Source organism: Echinops telfairi, unplaced genomic scaffold (genome assembly GCF_000313985.2).
Source record: "Echinops telfairi isolate 266 unplaced genomic scaffold, ASM31398v2 ScPeMD7_7424;HRSCAF=8462, whole genome shotgun sequence".
NCBI classification, from domain to species: domain Eukaryota; kingdom Metazoa; phylum Chordata; class Mammalia; order Afrosoricida; family Tenrecidae; genus Echinops; species Echinops telfairi.
Genome location: NW_022111324.1, coordinates 51,873,856 through 51,894,188, shown reverse-complemented (window position 1 = coordinate 51,894,188; position 20,333 = coordinate 51,873,856). Strand labels below are relative to the sequence as shown.

The following is a 20,333-nucleotide window of genomic DNA, read 5'->3' as shown; positions in this document are numbered from 1 at the left end:
AACTGCCAGTTCAGCTCCAAAGTGTGGCTTTTGGGGGCCTTTTTTTTTTGGCATCACTCACTGCCATCGAATCAATGTCGATTCATGACGACCCTATTGGACTGGGTAGAACTGCCCCAGTGGGTTGCCAAGGTTTAACTCTTTAATGGGAGGAGAAAGTCCCATCTTTCACCCCTGCAGAGCAGCTGGTGGTTTCGAACTGCTGACCTTGTGGATCGCAGCCCAACCCATAACCCTTATACCATCAGGGCTCTCGTATTGCATAGGTCACTCTAAAAAGGAACAAACACTGATATGAGCAACAACATGGGTGAAGCCTAACAACCTGCTAAGCAGAAAAGGGCAAATACCAGAATATATCTGCTGAATAATCCCATCTCTGTGAAATTCTAAAACGGACCACACTGGCTTATGTTGAAACAGGCTGCCTAGGGGTTGGGATGAATTGACTGGAAGGAGGTCAGAGGAACTTTCTGAGGGGCTGACAATATTCTGTAGCTTGCTAAGAGATGTAGGTTCCAACTTAACCACTGCTGTTGAGTCTGATTCTGCTGCACAGCCATGCTGGAGGGCAGAGCAGACTTCTCGTTAGTGTTTCCAAAACTTAAAAGAGCAGCCTCATTTATAGTCTCATTTTTCTCTCATGGAGTGACTGGTGGATTTGAACCACCGACCTTGGGGTTAGCAGTCCGATGCTTAGCACTACTAGGGCTTTTTATATGGGTTTCTCAAAGTTCTCCAAACGGTAACAAGTCATTGTATGAAAACTGTACCTTAATTAAAAATATATATATTTAAAAGGCCCCCCAAATAATCTTGATTTAAGTTATCTTCTCTTCCTCCTTCCTTTTCTCAACGAACATTAGTGCTGGTGGCTACTTATGAAAAGGGAAGATTTGGGGCCTGCCCTTGGGGAGCAGCTTCTTCTGTTCCTCTGTCCTGAGTGGCTCTGCTCTCAGGGCTTTCTGAACCCCCGACTCAGTAGAAAGTGAATATTGTATTGCAACACCTGTTACATACGTGCATGTATACCTGCACCCTCACCCCCACAAATTACAGCTTCAAAAAGTACAAAGTAACCTTAGATCAGGGACGTCTGCTCTCATAAAGATGGTTAGCCTCAGAAATCCCATACAGGATTGCTGTCAGAATTGACTCAATGGCTGTGGGGAAATGGGGAATGCGATACACTCGGGTTTACTCTATTAATTTATGAAAAATGGGTCAAAGCCCCTAATGAGAGTCAACATCTACAGTTTGAAAAAGTCTTAACGCCCCCTGTGCTCACCTCTGGCACTGCAGTTGCCTAGTTTCATAGACAGGATCTGATTGTGCAGATACGAAACTCTCCAGGCCAAACAGACACTCTTATTCCTTTCTGTACCCATAGTGAAGGAGCCTTGGGCAGTGCATCTGGCTTCTAATGGCAAGGCTAGCAGTTCGAAACCACCAGCTGCTCCTCAGGAGAATGATGAGGCTTTCTTGGAAGAGCGGCAGTCTCAGAAACCCACAGGGACAGTTCTACCCTGTCCTGTAGGGTCGCTGTGAGTCAGAATTGACTTGGTGGCAGTCAGTGCCTGACACCACTCTCCCCACAAATTACTAAACATTTACAGTGCAGAATAATTATATCACACCCCCCTGCTCCCAACCCCCCTTTTAAAGAGAGTAACTACTTGCCCCAGGGAGGAAGAGCGAACTGAAGCAAACAACAAACAAACAGGATATAACAAGGCACAACAAAAGCATCGCAGCCGGAAACAAGAGCAGCTTCACTACCCACATGGCCGGGAAGGCTGCCAAGCTGGACTTAGCCATGGTAACCTAGACCCGCACCCAGGCTGGGGGAGGGGAGAATGGCTTCTTTATGGTTCGTCAGAATTAGGCTCTTGGCACACTTAGCACACTTACAGACGACCACCACCACAAACTCAAATGATGAGAGCAAGGTCGGAAACAGCTTGCTTCTCGGATTGACTTTAAAACACCTGCTACAAGCAGTTAGTGAGCTCGGCTGCCAACCAAAAGGTTGGAGGTTCAAATCTGCTCAATGGTGGACTCCATGTGCTTCCAAAAATCCAGCCACTGAAACCCCGTAGAGCACTGCTCTACTCTGGCACACGGGGCGTGGAGGGGGGAGGCATGAGGTAGAGTCAGCGAGCTAGCAACTGGTTTGGGTTTGGATTGTGGCTCATACCTGATACGAGGGTCTGTGGATTGCACAGGTTGTGGCTCATCCATCAGTAGCCCTTTCTTGGCTGAGGTCAGCGCTGTGGGGCAAGGGGTGGGAAAGGGGCCCTGGAAGGACACACCAGAGGGAGAGGTGCGGCTTACTGGACGGTCTGGGTGCCAGATAAGCCAAAAACGAGCCTAAGAAATCACTGATTATCTCCCTCGTGCTGAGAACAAGCCTCTCTCCCAACAGTGAGGGGCTGTCCCTCCGAGGAGGCAGAAAGGATCTTGTTTAGGGCTTTGACCTCCATTGAAGGACAGTGTTCAGATTGGCATCAACAAGCGGAGAGAACAAAGAGGCGCCTGAGCTGGACTCAGGGCTCCGTTTACCCAGGGAGACGATGACACCGGGGGCATTAGGAGGCTGACAGCCAGGGAATCCAAACTGCCTGGGTGAAGAGACACGACTTGAGCTTAGAAAAGCTCCCAAGCAACCCTGATAAGAGACCAGATGAAACAGGAATGGGCAGCAGTCCAGGGGAGTTAAGTGACGGCCCCAGGTGACCTAGTTGGTTATGTAACAGTGAGTGAGTCTCAGACCAGAACCCAGAACCCCACACGATGAGCAGGTGTGATGGCAGGTCTGCTTGAGGAGAAACCAAGGCAGACACTCTTGCAAGGTCCGTCTGCTGAGAGCTGGAGGCCCACGCCAAGCCTCAGTCAGAGAGACGGGGATGCAGACGGCACATCAGCCAGGGCCTGGGCCCTCCCGTCGATGGCTGGGAGGGAGGGAGAAAGGGTGTTTATGTGGCTTCAATCAGGGCTGCTTCAGAAACAGGCCACTTCACGTCCTACACGGAGAGGGCTCCCAGACTCAACTCTAAGGTCTCAGGGAAGCAGCAGGAGAAAAGGAGCCCGGGGCAGACCTAGAAGCCCAAAGACAAAGGGCTTATCCTTTGTGGCGTGTGGTTGGTTGTGGTTGAGTCCGTTTTGACTGTGACGCCATGCGTGCTGAGCAGGAATGCGCTCCGTTCATAGGATTGTCAATGGCGGGTATTTTGGAAGTCAATGGCCACACTGTTTTCTGAGGCATCTCTAGGTGGGTTGAAATCGCCATCCTTTGGCTACTGGTCAAGTGCGTGTGGCTGCCCAACGCAGATCACACACATCTTCCCAACCGCCTTTGCACCTCATTTCAGAAAGAATAGGCCAGATCTCAGGGCATCTAGAAATCCGCCAGATCAAGATCCTAATGGGTGGTGCAACCCCGTGGGCCCCTAGATTCCATAAGCACAAATCAGAGATTATAATATTTACCTATATGGGTGATGTGACAATCAATCCAGATGGAATTAAGAAGTATTACTGTCTTACAAATGTCAACAAGAGCAGTCTTTTCAACTCTTGCCACTAACTTTTATAGAGTAGCTGGTCTAAGGGACTATTTCTTTGGGGTGGAAGGATAGAATGATTATGAGTATGGGTTTGAAGGATAGAATGATTATGAGCATGGGTTTGAAGGATAGAATGATTATGAGCATGGGTTTGGGATCAGACTCAGGTGCAAATGTCTCCATTACGATCAGTTGACTCTGGGTGAGTGAGCCCAGACTCTCTGAATGTCAAGCTGTCAAAATGGGGAAGTGGGGACTCCACGAGATGATGTGTGAAGTGTTTCTCCTGTCACCGGCAAGCCCCTGATAGACGGTGGCTGCTATCTTCATAACTATTCCAAAGATATCGAGGTCGCTGAGCAACGCAAGGGGGGTGCCGCAGACCGGGGTTCCAGTGCTGCGAAAGAGGTGCCCTTGGAGGCCTGGCTTTAAGTACTTACATCAATAAGGTCCGACAGGTCGTGGATGTAGTACTTGAAGACAGACGCATTGGTTGCCTCCAGAGCCAGCAAGTACTCATTCCGGGCTTTAATGGCCTTCAGCTTATTCTCCGTGTACTTGGCTTGGCGCTGAAAAGGGAACAGTGTTCAATTTTACTTAAAAAAAAATTTTTTTTTTTGAAAAGGAAAGGCTTTTCTCGGAGCGATGAAAGTACAGTACATCCCAGAACCACATTATGCTGCTATTCCCAACGCGCATCTGCCATAGATTGGGTTCTAATTCTGTGTAATGAGATTCTGGCTCGGAATGTAGATCGATGCAGGAAAGGTTAACGAGGCGCCCTGTGTCAGAGTCGTGCCCCACTTTGGTTCTCTCTGCAAACGCCAGGCTCTGTCCTGGCATTCGCTGTCACCCAAAAGAAGTTTCCCTACCCCTGACCCTGAACACCTGACATCCCAAGCCAAACTGTCTACACCCTCCTCCCCCGACCCCACAAATGCCCCAGCACTAGTAGGGCTAACTGGCTCTGTTTAGAAAACGGACTGGGGAGGACGACTACCGGTTCTCATTTCTCTGAGAGAGCAGGGCCTGGAACCTTTACTCTGCCAAGAACCATTGGGACAGTTGTTACATCATTCGCAAGCCCTAGTGGTCAAACAGCTAATTCACTCACCCCATGTGATGGCTGGATTTCTTGTCCTTAAATGGCTGGATGATCCCCGCCCCCAGGCTAGAGGTTGACAACTTCCAATAACTAGGATTTCTCCCTTACTAGGGCTCACCTTGCTCCCTTGCTCTGCTCTTCAGGGCACCTATGAGGATGCTCCTATCAGACTGGCTCCCCATAGCAATCAGACACGACCCCGCCTGCTGTCCAAGCACACCTACCTTCTCCTTCATCTTCTCAATCTTCTTCACCGAGCTCCTCCGGACGTGCTTCTCCTCGATGCGAACGTTCGACGAGGAGTCAGGGGAGCGAGGGGTCTGCCGGTCCTCCTGCTTGACCGATTTGCCAATTTGTTTCTCCTCCTGCTTCTCCGCTTCCTTGAGTTTGCTCTGAGCACTGATGCTGTCAGCATTGTACATGTGATATGTCTTCATGACCTGCAAGACACCCCCGCCCGCGTCCCTAAAGGTCAAGCCAATGGGGTCAATTCTCTGCTTTACAGACGAACAGACTCCAAGGGACCTCTGCCTGCCACTGAACAGTGTCCTCAGACCCTGAAGGGCAAAGTCCAAAAGTGTTTGGTTAGGTAAGCGCCATCAATAAAGACTATGCCGGCACAGGGAAGCGGGCTTTGGACGAAGTCAGCATGTCTTAGGCAGGGCAGCATGCCCACCATGTATCAGTTATTCCTGTTCCTTATCATTGGTAAAACATGGCTCTTCTTAGCAGCCAAGGGCTTTCCATGGCTTCCCAGTACTGAGTGGATAGGAAGCCATGCTGCTGTAGCATGCATGGGCTGGTTAAGAACCAAAGGCAGTGCTGTGGAGGAGGAGTCTGTATGCTTTGCTTATTTTAGAACCTAAAAGTGAGGAAAAGGCTTTATACTGGTCTGGCATTCTGGGGGGCCGTCTGCTCTGCTTTGTCCTGATCAAACAGCAAAACCCTCTCCACTAGAGCAGCAGCCACAGTAACAATGTCAGCTTCCACTTGCTGAGCCCAGGGCACATTCCCAGCCTTGGGCCCAGTGCTGTGCCGGCAGGCCTCTCCTTTTAGCCTGGTAGCAGTCCTAGGATCTGGACCACAACCCATGGGCACTGTAGACCAGCACAGTGTGAGGTAGTTAGTTTATTGTGCCAACCTAGCTGATAAACACATGCGGGATTAATTGAAGGGCTCAGCTTGTCTCTTGCTCTTTGGTCATTGGACCAGTGTGCAGCTGCCTTGCTTGTTCTTTGCCTCAATTTGCAAGCTACACTACCTGTGGGACACCTAACCCATGGACTGGGTCACTGTAATTTGAGGTTCCTTCAAGACCTGCTTTGCCACACCATTGGAATTTACATTTCTTGAGCTGGGGACTGTCGGACCCTGTCATCTGGCTGACTATTGATGACCTGCCTTGCTGTTTGCTGCCTGTGCCTGGATAGCCTGAAATGCTCTACAGAGGACTACCTGGTGGCCCTCAAGACTTGAAGGACTGCCAGTGTCTCACAACTGTCTCACGGGAGTGAGTTGCACTGAGCCATTTATACTGCTTGAGAATTTAATTAACTGTTTATTTCTTATGTTATTTATCTATATATCTGTGTAAATATATATAGTGTGTGTATATATATATATGTGCGTGTGTATATATATGTATATATATAAATATATATAAATAAATAAATTTACTAGCATTCTGGTTTTGTTTCTCTAGAGAACCCTAACACACAGTGATTCAGCTAAGAGCCAGGGAAGAAAGAAAACCCACAGCAAGTGCAACCGGGGTGGCCATAGCAGGGGTGAAGCACCAAAGCACAGAGGTGCGTCCGCTTGCTAATTTCTCATCAAAGCATTCCCATGAACAAGGAGGCCGAGAAACAGGAAACTAGATGTTCCTTTCAAATCTTCCTCTGCCACACTCCTCCCTCCAGAGAGCTGTTTCTGAAACACAGGAGCCTCGATTTCTCTCTGGACTTAAAATGCTGCTACCATGTGTTATTGTAATCTGAAGTTCAAGAGTGCTGGCACTGTGATGCCAGGAGATTTTGTTGAGGGGACTGGGAAAGTGGAGGGATCGGGGAAGAGCGGAGTGAACAACAGAGGAGGGGACATAACAGTGATGGCTACACGTGGTCAGTATGTACCTCATGCCAAGTGCTTTATGAACTTGGCTTCATTAAATCCTCAGTGAGACTAGTTCTACTTTTACAGATGAGCAAACTGAGGCTTAAAATGGTCATCATGCCCAGTCATGAGCTTGAACTGCCAGCCTTATAGCTAACAGCCCAACACCTAGTCCACAGGGCCACCAGATCCCTTCGGTAGATGACAAAAGCAGGATTCAAACGCAGGTCTGTCAGACTCCAAGTCCACATTCCTAGCTACAAAGTTACACTGCCCCTCCTCTGTGTAAGACTCAAACTCGTAACACCAAACTCGCTGCCATTCAGTCTTATAAGACAGAGTAGAACTCCCTTGGTTTCTGAGGTGGAAACTCTTTATGGAAGTACCAAATCTCATCTTTTACTGGGGATGCGGCTAGTGGCTTTGAACTGCTGACTGCTTAGCAGCCCAACGCGTAACCCACTACACTACCAGGGGTCCTTTGTATAGGACTGGAGCTGGGTTACAGGGAAGAAAGGTGATCATAACTGAACATATAGAAAGTTTGCGTGGTCTATCTAACAAGGGTGGTCTTGTTCACACTGGTTTCTAAAGGATGTACCGTAAGAATGCCCAGTTATTGAAGCCCGCCTCAGCAGTTAGGAAAACATCTTACTTTCCCTTAGTAACTCAATACGGGCTGGGCATTGGTCCATTCCTGGTAGCCAACAAACTGTCTACTCATGACAAGAGGTGCTCAGAAGCTGAACATGTACAAGTTTGCTTGCTAAGGGTCTGAAATCATAGAAGCCTACCCAGAGTATCTTGAAGAGATAGGACATTCCCTGAGGGATGGACGTTGGCCCAGCAGCCCACTGGGGACACTGGGTAGTCTCTGGAGGCATTTTGAAGTGTCAAATCTAGGGGTTTGCAACTGGCAGCTGGAGGCCAGGGGTGCGACAGGATGGTCACTCCAATCACAGAATTATCCAAGCCCACACATCCGCAGTGCCAAGGATGAACCGATCTCCACAGGACCTTGTGGATACCCTTGTCCTTGAGAGATGTGGCCTCTAGAGTCCTGGGGCCGTCAGACAGTGCAGGGCAGAGTGGGTTACTGCAGATGCGGTTAGACGGAAATGGGGCACCTTCACATTGCAGCTTGCATTTGACCCACTGTGAATTTGTTCCGGTGGTTAATGTTGCCTGCTTTCTTTCCCGTTGGTTTTTCTGTTTTATTTTGCCATCATTGTGTCGTTGGTTTTTGTCCTGTATGTGCTTCTGTATATAAACTCCAGAATAGGTACATCTGTAGCGACAGTAATTGGATTCATAGTTTCCTCGGGTAATGGCAAGGGACGTTGTGAGGAAATGGAGAGGGGACAACAATGAGCCCAAGAAAGAAGAAAATGTTCTAAAATTGATGGTGATAATGATTTCCACTATCGAGGAGGTCGAGAAAGCAGAAACTGTTTCATATGACTGAACTATTGAATTGCACTATGTGTGACTTATATGTCAATAAAACTGTGGAGAAAATAATATTGGGATACAGAGCAAATCCAAGTATGTGAGAATCTAAGTGATGCCCCATTTCGGAGGAAGACTGTCTCGAACCGGCTTCACCTTATTCTGAGCCTGAGGCCATGTCCTACAAGGAGAAGACGCTCACACTAAGCATGGGAGCAGCGCTATTTAATGACGAGCAGCATGGGGAGGCTCGTCTGAGTACTGTGTCACGCCCCAGGTCTCCAGGTGCACTCAGCAGTGGAAAGCAACACCATCCTGGCTGAAGAAGGGTGGTGGGAAGTTCTGACCAAGGGACTGCATGGAAGGTGGTGGGGCAGCCATCAAAGTGAAGACGGTAAAGAAAGTGACAGCCCAGCTCGTGAACAATGTAAAGAGGAAACGCTGAGACTGAACATGGAGACCCCCCCAAAGCTCAAAGACACAGTGCGAAGAAGACAACAAAGTCAGAAAAACCACCATTTAAAACAAGGCTCCAGTCCTTGGAAGAACTCAAAGTGCACTCTTGTCCTGGGAAGAGTGAAACGCTCCACCCCGCCCCCCACCCCTTGTCAGAAACGGTGCATTCCTGAGCAAGCGCAGGCGCCACTCCTGCTTCTCACGCGCTCTCCTCCACAGTGGGGAGAGTGGGCATGTTCTCCCCATCCCTGCGGGGGCCCAGTGACACCAAGCCTCCTCTGTGGAACCACCGTGGGCAATTCCTAGTCCCCCCGCCCAAGGGAAGATTGAGGTGCTTCGAGGCTGCAGCTTGAACAAGCAACGCCTAAACAACTGGGCAAAGAGGGACGCCAAGCTGAGACATGAAGAAATTAGAGGGGAAAACCTCAGAAATCTACACTCTCAGTTTTAAAAGGCCTATCACTCTCTTTTGAAAAACTAATTTTGAGTTCATGCACCTAGCTCTGACGCTGCCCAAACCCCACTGTAAGAAGACAAAAGTATTTTTAAAATTCTGAATGTATGATGAATAGAAGTAGAACATGAAAAAGGTGGGATGGGCAGGTGGTCAGTAACTTACCGAATCCTTCCCCAAATGTGGGCACAGCCCCAAATCAACCTGCTACATGGCAGGAGCCTGTGAGGAACCCGAGGCCGTGGCATGATCCCACTGTGGTTGAGCTGACTCAGAGCAGATCCTACAGGACAGAGAACTTCTCCATAGGGTTTCCAAGGCTGTATATCTTCCTGGAAACAGACTGCCTCATCTTTCTCCTGCGGAGTGACTGTAGCTTCAAACTGCTGACGTTTTGGTTAGCAGCCCTATACTTAACTCACAGTGCCACCAAGGGCTCCTTTTAGTAGCATGGAGGTGAAACTGAAAACAAGCGAGATGATGGGAATCTGTTTAAGAACTGTAAACCCCCTCTCCTTTCCCACCATCACAGACAAACTTGAGGTCTACTCTCTTACAGAGTCCAGACTGGCTAGCTAGGGGCTGGGTAAGGGCCCTGAACTGAAGACAGGAGGGTCAACAGGAAATTATATATTGAACAAGAGGGACATTCCAGGCCTTGCCTCAACTCAGCTTTCAGAGGTGCAGTTAGCAGAGTTCACGACTCAGAAATACAGCTATCTGCAATTCTCCACGGACAAGGCCTCGCTAGTTCATGCTACTCGGATGGCCAGTTAACACAGAGCTTCTGGTCAGCTTTTCAATGTTGTCCTGAAAAAAACATGAGCAGACAGCTAAGCTGAGAATTGCTAGACCATTGAGGGAAATCTCTAATGTGGAAGATTACGACAGAAACAAGGGACTGTGAGAAAACGTCTAATAACAACCCATCAATAATATCCCCAAGGAGACAAATGGGAAATGAAAAGCTACTTCAACCTGAAACAAGAGCAGGATGTTACAAAAAAAGGAACACTCAAGAAAACACTGAGAGAGCCCTTGTTAATTCAGACTCCATTCAAGTGTCCCTTCAAGGACCCTGAGCTCAGCGCCCCTCCTCTGTGCACACACGGAAAGAATTCTCACCACTTCGTCCGTCTTTTCTGTGGCACCTTCTGGTATTTTTATGCAAATACTGTGTGCAGGCCTTCTTTGTTTGCCATCTCCTGTCTGTTCACACCTGGGCACTTACCCTTGGAATTCAGGTTCCAAAGTCATTAAATTACCAGCCCTTGGGTAATCAGTCCCCCAAAAAGCAGTATTGGTGGGCACTGGGCAAAGATGGGATGCCAACAGAGTGCTGAAAACTATCTTTGGTTTCCTCTTTCCAGTGCTCACAGGAAACTTTTATTGCCTACACGGTCCTGAAACCAAGAGGCACAGCATCTCTTCTGCAACTTCCTGAAGCTCTCTTCCAACTCCTCTGAGCAAGCAATGTCCAAAGATAGCACACGGAGATCCAAGTGCCCACTCAATGAACCCGCGATCTCCTGCACGGTGACGAATCATGGCTTTCCCCGGGACTTTCCCAGTGTCAGCTCTGCCAGTCTGTGTCCCAGGAAACTCAGCAGTCCCCAGTGAAATGGGGCAGTTCTAACCCCACTCCCAGGGTCCTATTCAGCCTACTCCTAAATTGACCTTGCCCTCTAGAAGATATAACTTCTATTGCTATTCTTGGAACTTCCTAATGGTCTTGTAGAAGCTGTAAGCTCATTGGACTCGACTGTTGTCGGCTATTTCCAGAAGTATGACTCCTGCACCTCCCTCAGTCAACCCTCAGAATGAAGGCAGCAACCCTTAGGAAATAGGCATATCCCTATGTGGTATTCAAGATCCCAGGATTGTAGAATTTAGAGATTATCCTCAAGTCACGCAGCTGGTGGTCAAAGCAGGACACAATCTCGCTTGCTGAATTCAGGAACCTCTAGTCAGAGTTTCTCAATCTGGGCATGACTATTTTGGGCTTGTCGTGGGGAAGGAAAGGACTGTCTAGGGCCCTGTAGGGTGTTAACAGCACCCCTGGCCTCCCTTAGCTGTCAGAACCCCACCCTCTCCCTTGAACTATGGTCTCCAGATACTGCCCTGTGGCTGGGGTTGAGGGGAGTGAACTCACCTGCTACCATAGGTCTACCAACTCTGAAATTTTTCCGATCTCTACTGTTTACTCATTTTGATTGGCTACTGGGGAAAAAAAATCCCTCTCTGGCTAAGTCTTGGACAGTTTATAAGCAACTGATCTCATGGCAGCGATGCCAATTCTCTATGTGAACATGACTGGGAGGACTTGCCTGGCGCATTGGCTGTGGCCTCACAGTGGGCTGCCCACGCAGCTGGCCAACACTGGACTTGGTGAAGGCTACAGGAGGAAGTGCCAGCTACTCTCTCCTCTGGCCCATGTAACAAGTCCAGAGTTTTTTCCTCACTCTAAGGAGTCTGGGTAAAAGCCAACAGACCTCTGGCTAGTGTTCTTCCTATGCTGGTTGGGGTTTATTGGTTATCCAACCTTCTATCTTCCCAGGCACATATGCAAACAGTAGAGGCCTACGTCTATGAGTGGGAATGGCCTCGATGCTTGTGTGTTTGGTTTGGAGTTTGAGAAGACGCTGTGGGACTGTCAGGTAGGCCTTGGGCTACTGACTGAATCCAGCAGTGGTCAAACCCACCAGCTACTCCATGGGAGAAAGATGAGGTGGTCTGTTTCCATAAAGAATGACAATCTTGGAGACTTTGTGGAGTAGTTCTCCTGGGTCTACGGGGTCATTGTGAGTTGAAATTGACTTGATAGCAGTGGGATGTTTAGAAAGCTTGGGTGATGCAGGTTAAGCATTGTACTCCTATCCAGAAGGTTGGCGATTCAAACCCACCAGCCACAATGTTGGGAAGAGATGAAGCAGGCCTCTCCCGTAAATATGGTGGGCAGTCTCAGAAGCACTGAGGGGCAGCTCCACTCTGCCTTACAGGCTGTCTGTGAGTGTGCGCCGGCATGATGGGGAAGCCGCTTAAGGGAAAAGAGAAGGATTCTTATGATGTCATTTTCTATCTTAGTGACTCCTTTGCCCAGAGAGAGGAGCAATCGCTCTTCCTGGTGCATAGAAGATGCTCTAAAATTACACAGCAGAAGTCAAGCATGAAAAAGGAAGGGCTCTGGAAACTCAACCAGCCTGGAAAATGGTTCATACCAAGGTGCTTCTGTTTTTCTCATAGTCTTAGCTTCAATGAAAAGAAAGGCAGATCGGGAAGCTGAACCAACGGGCACTATCTATCTCTGGGGCTGCAGAAGGGAACAGCTCTCAGAGCAGAGAGCCCGCCAAGCCGAGCAGCACTGGGGACTGGTCAGATGACTACAAGCCACATTGACTCACTGAACAGTTGCCACGACTAAAGGGCCACACCTAGGCGTTTGGATCAAGAACACGGAATTCTCTGATCCCACATGCCTGTGAAGCATGTCACCCCGGCCTGTTCTTCCTGTGAATTAAAAAGAGAGAAGAAAAGAAAAAAGGCAGCGAACGGGCAAGCAAGCCAACAATGGAAAGCAATTCCATCTCCAAAACAGGATGGTGCAACCCTGCAAGATACAGAGGGTGGCCACAACCCTGCAGGAGAGAGAGAGGGACCCCACAGGGCCGGGCTGTGCAACTGCAACCGTCCCTGAGTGGCAACAGGCATATTTGTGTGTGTGTGTGTGTGTGTGTGTGTGTGTGTGTGTGTGTGTGTGTGTGTGTGTGTGTGTGTGTGTGTGTGTGTGTGTGTGTGTGTGTGTGTGTTCAAGCATGTGTTACTGGTAACTAATGAAACACGGCTGAGGGAACACTCCCCACTTTCCCCCCATGCAAGAGGAAACGCGCATCCGCCTCAGGCACCATGAACTTGAAGCACTCGTCAACTCAGAAAAGACGGGGTCTTGTCCAGGCCAGCAGCCTGCCTCTACATGAAGGTCTGGCCTTCAGAGAAGCCCAGCTGCGAGCTGGTGCACAGTTCTCTTGCCTGGCCTGGCCAGTGATACTGGGGGCTCTGAGCATGCTGCTTCCCTCCAGAGCAGATCACCCAAGATCTGATGCACAACCTTTAACATTGGATCCTTACCACTGGGCATGGGCCAGTGGTGCCACGCAGGCCTTGTCGCTTGCCGTGAGACCCGGGGTTCCTGGTTGGCTGTGTTGGCGTCCGTTGTGTTGGGGATGTAGGCCCTTGGTTGATCTCTAGGGATTTTACCTCAAATGAAGCCAGACCGAGCCTGCCTGCAGAGGTGAGGAGGACTCTTATTTTGGGGAAATGTGTTTTGGCTCATTTGAGTTGGAAAATAAGCATGGACAAGAGAGAGGGGGATGGGTGGGGAGGTCACCCCCCCCATGGGGACCAAGCTCAGTCTAGTTCTGTTGCTGATGTGCCCAGAGCCCCACGCTCCCAAAGGCTGCTTCCCCTGCTGGTGAGAGAGCCCGGCCGCCCAGCTGGTTTACCGAGTAGAGCTCGTTCAGGACCTTCATCAAATCATCTTGGAGCTGCTGGCCGACTTCTTTACTCTGCAAGGAAAGAGGAATGGAGGTTAATTGGGCAACAAAAGGAGGGGGCAGCCAAGGCAAGAGCAGTCCTGGCTCTCCAAACAACACAGACTCAATTAAGGGCCATTATTTAACCTAGCAAATCAGATAACCACTCAGATCCGACCCAATTATGGTCAGATTACTCAAAGAGTTTTAATAAAATGAAGCGGCTCCTTCTAGAGCTTAGCAAAGGCAGTCCTGCGGTGCGGAAACCGGGTGGTAGCCTTTGGTTTTTCAAATGGTCTCCAGGGATCAGGGCTGAAAGCCACATGCTACCTAGCAACTGTTGGTAGGAGAGACACGCATTCCAGAGGACTGGGGAGGGAGGGAAGATGTGAAATAGGACGGAAGAAGGAAGAGAAAGCCACACATTAGGGAGTTCAGGTACCTAACAGAATACGAAACTCCAGGTGGGAAGAACTAAACCTCTTATTTGCTTGATTTCTAACCCAGACCCCCAGGACAGTGTGGGACCTCAGCAGTGACAGGCTGCCAGCTTAGCTACTGTTCCTCCCTTCTGATTGTAGCTATTACGGCTTCTCCAACTGGTTGATCCTGATTCCTAGCCGCTGCCACCCAGCACTGGCACCTATCTACAGAGAAAGAACAGACGTACAGAGACCAAGGAAGCAGCAAGGAAAGAGAGCCCCTCCTGTTCACGTCCGAGAGAGCAGGGGTAACACTGATAGGCACTACTGGGTCCCTGTGGGGCAGTCTTTACTTCATCCCCTGCCAGCTCCTTCTAATTCTTCCCAATAAGAACCCAGATACCAACAACACGCACCTAACAGTAGGTAGGGTACTGCCCGGCAGAGCTCAGCACCCAGGCCAAAAAGAAAGAGGAAAATAAGGCCTTCTATGTCAGAAACATAAAACATAAGACTTTGCTTTTGCAAGATGCATGGCTTTAAACAGTGTTTGTTTTTTCCTCCTAGCAATAAAAGCGATCCAGGGAAACCCGTGAAAGCCAGGATGTGTGTGTGTATGTTGGGGTTGGGGTGGGGGGCTCTCAGAGAAGGAAAACTCAGAATGAGGTGGTCCCTCACCGAGCTCCTGCTCTGACCCACTTTTCTGAAGTATGGGTTTACTGAAACCAATAGACTGTAAAAGGTCTTTTAAAAGAAAACAAACATAATTCTTAATTCTCTCCACTTAAAAAACCACCACTTGAGGCTTTGATGTAAATTCTTTTCATCTTCTCTCATTATTCATTTTAAAAATCAGAATTACACACACAAAGTAACTTTTTCACTTACATGCCTACTCTGAACATTTTCCCCTGTTTTTTTTTTCTTCAGTAATATTAGAATGCATAATATTGATGTAGGCCCCCTTCTTGGACATTTACTTTGCTTCTGTGTTTTTTTTGTAGTAACAATGCTACATTGTTATTTTGTATACAACTTATGCACACACCTTTCATTATTTTCTCCTAGAATCCATCTCTAATTCAGACCTTGGTAGTGTGTGTGCCTTTTGGGGAGCCCAGTTCCAAGGGCCCAGGAAGGGTTGCTGAGCAGGCCACTGTTAGCTGGACAGAGAAGGGAAGCTGCTAGGGAGATCTGCCCCCAGACCAATTTCAACTCAGCTCACTGTTCTCAAGTGGATTCCAACTCATAGCAACCCTACAGGGCAGAGCAGCACTGTCCCTGTGGGTTTCTGCACTGTAACTCTTTACAGGAGCAGAAAGTCTCATCTTTCTCTCTCAGATCAGCTGGTGGTTTTGAACTGCTGACTTTGCCGTTAGCAGCCCAATGTGTAACTCACTACACCACCAGGGCTCTTTCTGAAAGAAAAGGGGACATTTATTCCCTGGAGCAACTACTGATTGCAAGACTACTCATTTATATATTAAATTACCTTTGAGAAAACTGCACTCATTTAAAAATACCACCAGCAGCAATATAAGACTGCTTATTCCCCTCCCCCCGCCCTTTTTAATCTTCAAAATCTGATGTGCTATCTTATTGTAATTGCAATCCTTCGATTCTAGTGAACTGGAACTTTTTCCCCCCTCCCAACAAGCTTATAGGCTATTAAAATTCTTCATCTGCGGTCTGTCATTTTTCTGTAAGGTATCCATTGTGAACTAATCTGCGTGCCCTTTGTCCTGAGTAGGCAGGATTTTTCACAGGTGGCAGTGGGAGAGGGATGGCAAAGAACCCTAGATTAGCCATTAGTAGACTGCCCTTCTATCTGCAGCTCCTCCATCACCAAGTGGGCAACTTTGGGTGACATGGTTAATCATTCTAGGCCTCTTCTTAACTTCCATAAAACGGAAGGCTTAGGGTAAAACATCTCTAAGGTCTTTTCCAACCTCTGCTACCCTGCAGTTCCACATGACCTTTTGCCTGATCCAGGGTCTGTATCAGATTCACACACACCCTGTAGTTCACACTTGTGGTTGGTTTCATGGCAGATAAGAGACGATAACAGGAAAACAAGCAGGTTCTCTCACTGTGGGGCTGTGCGGGATCAGGGGCACTTGGTCAATCTTAAATGAACCTTCCCCAGAGGTCCCTCTGCCAATGATGTCAATCACTGCAGATAGCCACTGCCTTTCACAGCTCTCATGCCAGCCTCTCCATCGCACCGGGCGCCTAGGAGGCCCAAGGAGGTGAAGTGAGGCGAAATGACTCAACACCAGCCCCAGAGTCAGCAAAAACGGCCAGGAAGTGAACAAGAGTATCACTTCCCACCGCCTTGCTGCCCCCAGCCCAGTGTCCCGCCCACCCCCACCCCCCCGTGCGCCCCCCAGTCTCTCCGTTATCCTCACCACCACCACCTTCTTGTTAAAGTGGCAGAGGTTACTGGGACAGGGTCCCATGGATCTACCCTGCAGCTTTACCCGTAACTCAAACAACTTAGCTCCCAGGGAGGGAGTAGAAAAGGCAGAACCCATAAAATAACAATTAAGCCCGGGCAGATGTTTCCTTTCGTGTACTGATTAGTTGGGAGAAAGACACGCACTCAACTATTATCTCTGTTTATTTGAACAGGCTGCTGCAGCGGTTCTGGCTTACTGCTCGGTAGGAGCGCCCTGCGGCGACAGGCGGGCTGGGGACACGGGGCGCTGGCGCAGTGGGAACACACCAGAATGCCTGCAGCAAGTGGGGGCAGATTTGGAAGGGAGGCAGGAAATAGCCAGTGCCTCTCCTTTCACAGAGAATAGGCCACGCTGGCCGTCCGTCAGTCTGTCCTCTAACTCAGAAACCTTGCCCGTTTGCCTCTGGGGGAGGGCAAGGCCCCTGCTGGCGCTGCGGAGCAGTGGCCAGAGAAGGGAAGCAGCTCCGGACCCGCCCAAAGACAAGAGGGACATTTATTCCCCAGAGAGCTAAACCTGAGGTGGCCAGGCACATGACAATGAAAGCTTCCCAGCCTTTCCGCTCCCTATAAAAAAGCCAGGGGTTTCGGGCAGCAGGAAAGGCAACAGCATTTACAGAGCCACCTTTGTGCACACACAGCCTGCATCTCTTTTCTTTAAAATTTCTTGGAAGAGAATGAGTCATCTAAACATTGCAGGAAGCCAAAGAGAAGTCCGGGTGGGGGCACAAAAAATTACTTTGGGCAAAGTTCTTCTCTTAAATGTTTGTACAGTAATCTTTGCCTGAAAAAATGCCTAAATTTAGAAAAGAGATGTGGCTGGTGGTCAGGGCTCGTTCTATGGGATGGGTGGGGAGATGGGGTGCAGAGGCTGCGATCTCGGCCTGAAACTCACCACAACCGCTGGGCCGGAGTTGGTTTCGAGGGGGGGAGGGGGGAGCTGCTGAGGCGGGGCTGATCGGAAGACAGTGTGATTGCGATAACTCCTGCCAGCTGCGGGCTCACCAAATGGTAGGGAATCCTCCCTTTGCAGCAGATCGCGGCACCAGACAACAGAGCTCACAGGCACGGCCTCATCTCTCCGAAACTGTCACGTTCCAAGACCTCCACACTTGCACACAGATGGCAAAAACGCGGCAGCAGAAATGTCAGGAAACATCAGGCTGCGCCAAAACGTCCCAGAAGCCTGTTAACCAGGCTGGACACACCTCTGCATCTCTTTACATCAGTACATTTCCTGAGCTTCAGTAGATCTATTAGCATGTCTCCAAAATACCAATTATGAAAGGGTATCAAAGTCCTCATCAGGAGACATGACCGGATTCTTAAGTTATTTATTTAGATCTGTACTCGTGTGCTTCCTCAAGTTGGGAAAGCGGTGGGGGGGCCATTGTTTATTGTATATCTATAAAGCTGTATAGCTATCTTATTAGACACTATAGAGCTATATTATTTGATAGGCGCAAGATTCTCCCCTAGTTATATGAAAAGGAAAAAAGAGGAAAGCATGTCTGTGCCACGTGGGGAGAGCTAATCTCAGCCCTTCCCCATGACCTAGTCTATCAGCAGGTACAAACAGTAGAGCCATTTAGTTCTCTGCTGCTTCACCTGTGTCAGCACTTTCCCCACCAAAGAATCCAATATCCAAGGGCACGTATCTCCTTCTGCCAGAGCTAGCGCCCCCTCCCTCCCACTCCAAAGAACTTCCGAGACCCAACCGCTCACAAAATCCTATTCAAAACGGAATCGACTTTTCCAGGTTGCAGAAGAAATGACACGGATCCTATATTGTGCTCTGGCAGCAAGAAGAAGGCACACCAGACATAGGCTGACCGTTTCAGGGGTGCTCCCTCCCCACTTCAAAGAGGCCACGTGTCATAAGCTGGCACCCTGCCTGAGGTGCTTAGGGGAGAGGGCCCTGCTGAGAAGAATGGCTGTTTGGTAGCAGGGCCAGCGGTGGGCGATAGTGGGCTGGGGCATGTTGATCCAGGGAGTGGTGATGTGGTAGGTCAGAGCTCAGGAACGACCGGCAGAGTTCACCTCACTAAGCCATCCTGCAAAAGCATACTACCTTGCTTATACTCAACAGGGCTCTTTCTGTCAGTATTCACTCCTTAGGGAACGCCCCAAGGCGCGAAGGCTCTCAGAAGGCTGGCTCCTCACACTGCAGCCCTTAGTAAGCCTCTTACACTCTGGAGAATCCTCAACATGTGGCGGCTTCAAAAAGTAAGGAAAAATTCCATTATCTTTTAATTCCATTTTCCACGTACATTTGAAGCCCTCTCATATGAACTACAAACACACTGAATTGCAAAACTTAATACAGAGAAAGGCTGAGAGTTGTCATGAGAGGGACCCCTGAAGTGCTTTTACGTTCTGAAGATGGGGATGCTGGGAAAATACCTTTTTGGTTGCAACTGGTGCAGGGCATGTGTATGAGGGGTGGGGGGTACATCTACAACAAAAGTATGTCTTCTGGACAGTGTAGCCTGATTGTTTTCTACTCTGTTCTAATCTACTTTTTAAAATTAGCCATACTTCACTAATACACTATGCAAAACCCATTCATAAAGGCTTCAAAAGGTTGGATACATGGTGACTGTGGACTTAATGAAGCAAACAATGGATTAAGGACTGGGATTCACTAGCCAAGGCAGGAACTGAAGCCCCTGGCTTCTCATGATACCTGAGCAGACGTTTCAAGGCAGGGCCAGTTAATGAATCCCTGCAGGAGGGGAAACGACTGTATTTTAGGGATTGGGCCATACAGAGTCCAACAATAAATATTTATGGAACACTTAACTGTGTGCCAGGCACTGTGGCTTGACTGTGAATATGGCAGTATGCAAACCAGCTGGTTTAACAGTTCACCATCTACTCCGAGTTGGACATCAGCGTGGTGTCTGAGCGCATCAGAATTCAACTCTTTCCATCTCAAAGGCATTGAGCAGGAATTGAACAGGACACAATGTATTCTAGCCAAAGCCAGTTTGAGGTCAAATGGTTTCCAGCTTTCCAGAAATAGAAATCCAATTTTAAGAAATCCAGCTACTACATATAAAACATATTCTTTTTGAATCTGCTTTTCTAAGTTACTAATGGATATTTCAGCTTATAATGATACTGCTTTAGTATAAGTGACTCCCAAAGCAGTCACATTCCATCTTAAAAGAATCCCTTGGGCCTGAAAGTCCCATAGAAACAAATCTCACTAGTAGTTCCTTCACTCACACGTTAATGGGTGTGAACACTCCCAGCGGCAAAAGCCATACTTAAAAAAGAAAAGTCAGAGAGTGTTGGCATAATCTAGGACATAATGCTTGGCTCTAAATTCACTTTCTGAAACATAAATGGTTTCTCAATTAGGTTCCAGTTTATAGCAAAAATCATAGCAAATTACTAACTTTCTTAAGCATCTGTTTTTGTACTCCATGGTACTCAATCTACTGTTTGTACACAGTAGCTATAAAACATTCAGTTGCTGAATTAATGAGGTAAAATTTTAGTTTAGGCTAAAACTCTGCACTTTCAAGGCTAAGAATAAAAATTGATAGCAGCATTCTCTTCACATAGATTATTAAACTCCATCAGATATTACCCATGTGAACTTTGTCAGGTTTGCAGCTGAACTCCGAAAATGACAACGTTTTGATATAGCTGTGGGCTAAGCATTGGGTTGCTAACCATGAGGTCAGTGGTTCAAACCCACCTGCCACTCCAAGGGAGAAAGATAAAGCTGCACACCAGCCTGTGTGATCATGAGGTGCCCAAGGGATCAGTTATCA

The 20,333-nt window shown here is 48.5% G+C and overlaps 1 protein-coding gene across 7 annotated transcripts in view; it reads right to left on the bottom strand.

The window, feature by feature from the left end:
• Positions 1–20,333, bottom strand: part of SRGAP2 (SLIT-ROBO Rho GTPase activating protein 2) — a 277,777-nt gene that overhangs the window by 75,092 nt on the left and 182,352 nt on the right. For all 7 annotated transcript variants that reach the window (XM_030887788.2, XM_004699842.3, XM_045298319.1 and 4 more), the window contains exons 5-7: positions 13,642–13,704; positions 4,896–5,111; positions 4,007–4,135 (exon numbers count right to left, since the gene is read on the bottom strand). In XM_030887788.2, coding sequence (XP_030743648.1) covers positions 4,007–4,135; positions 4,896–5,111; positions 13,642–13,704 — 408 coding nt within the window. The remainder of the gene's footprint in view (positions 1–4,006; positions 4,136–4,895; positions 5,112–13,641; positions 13,705–20,333) is intronic.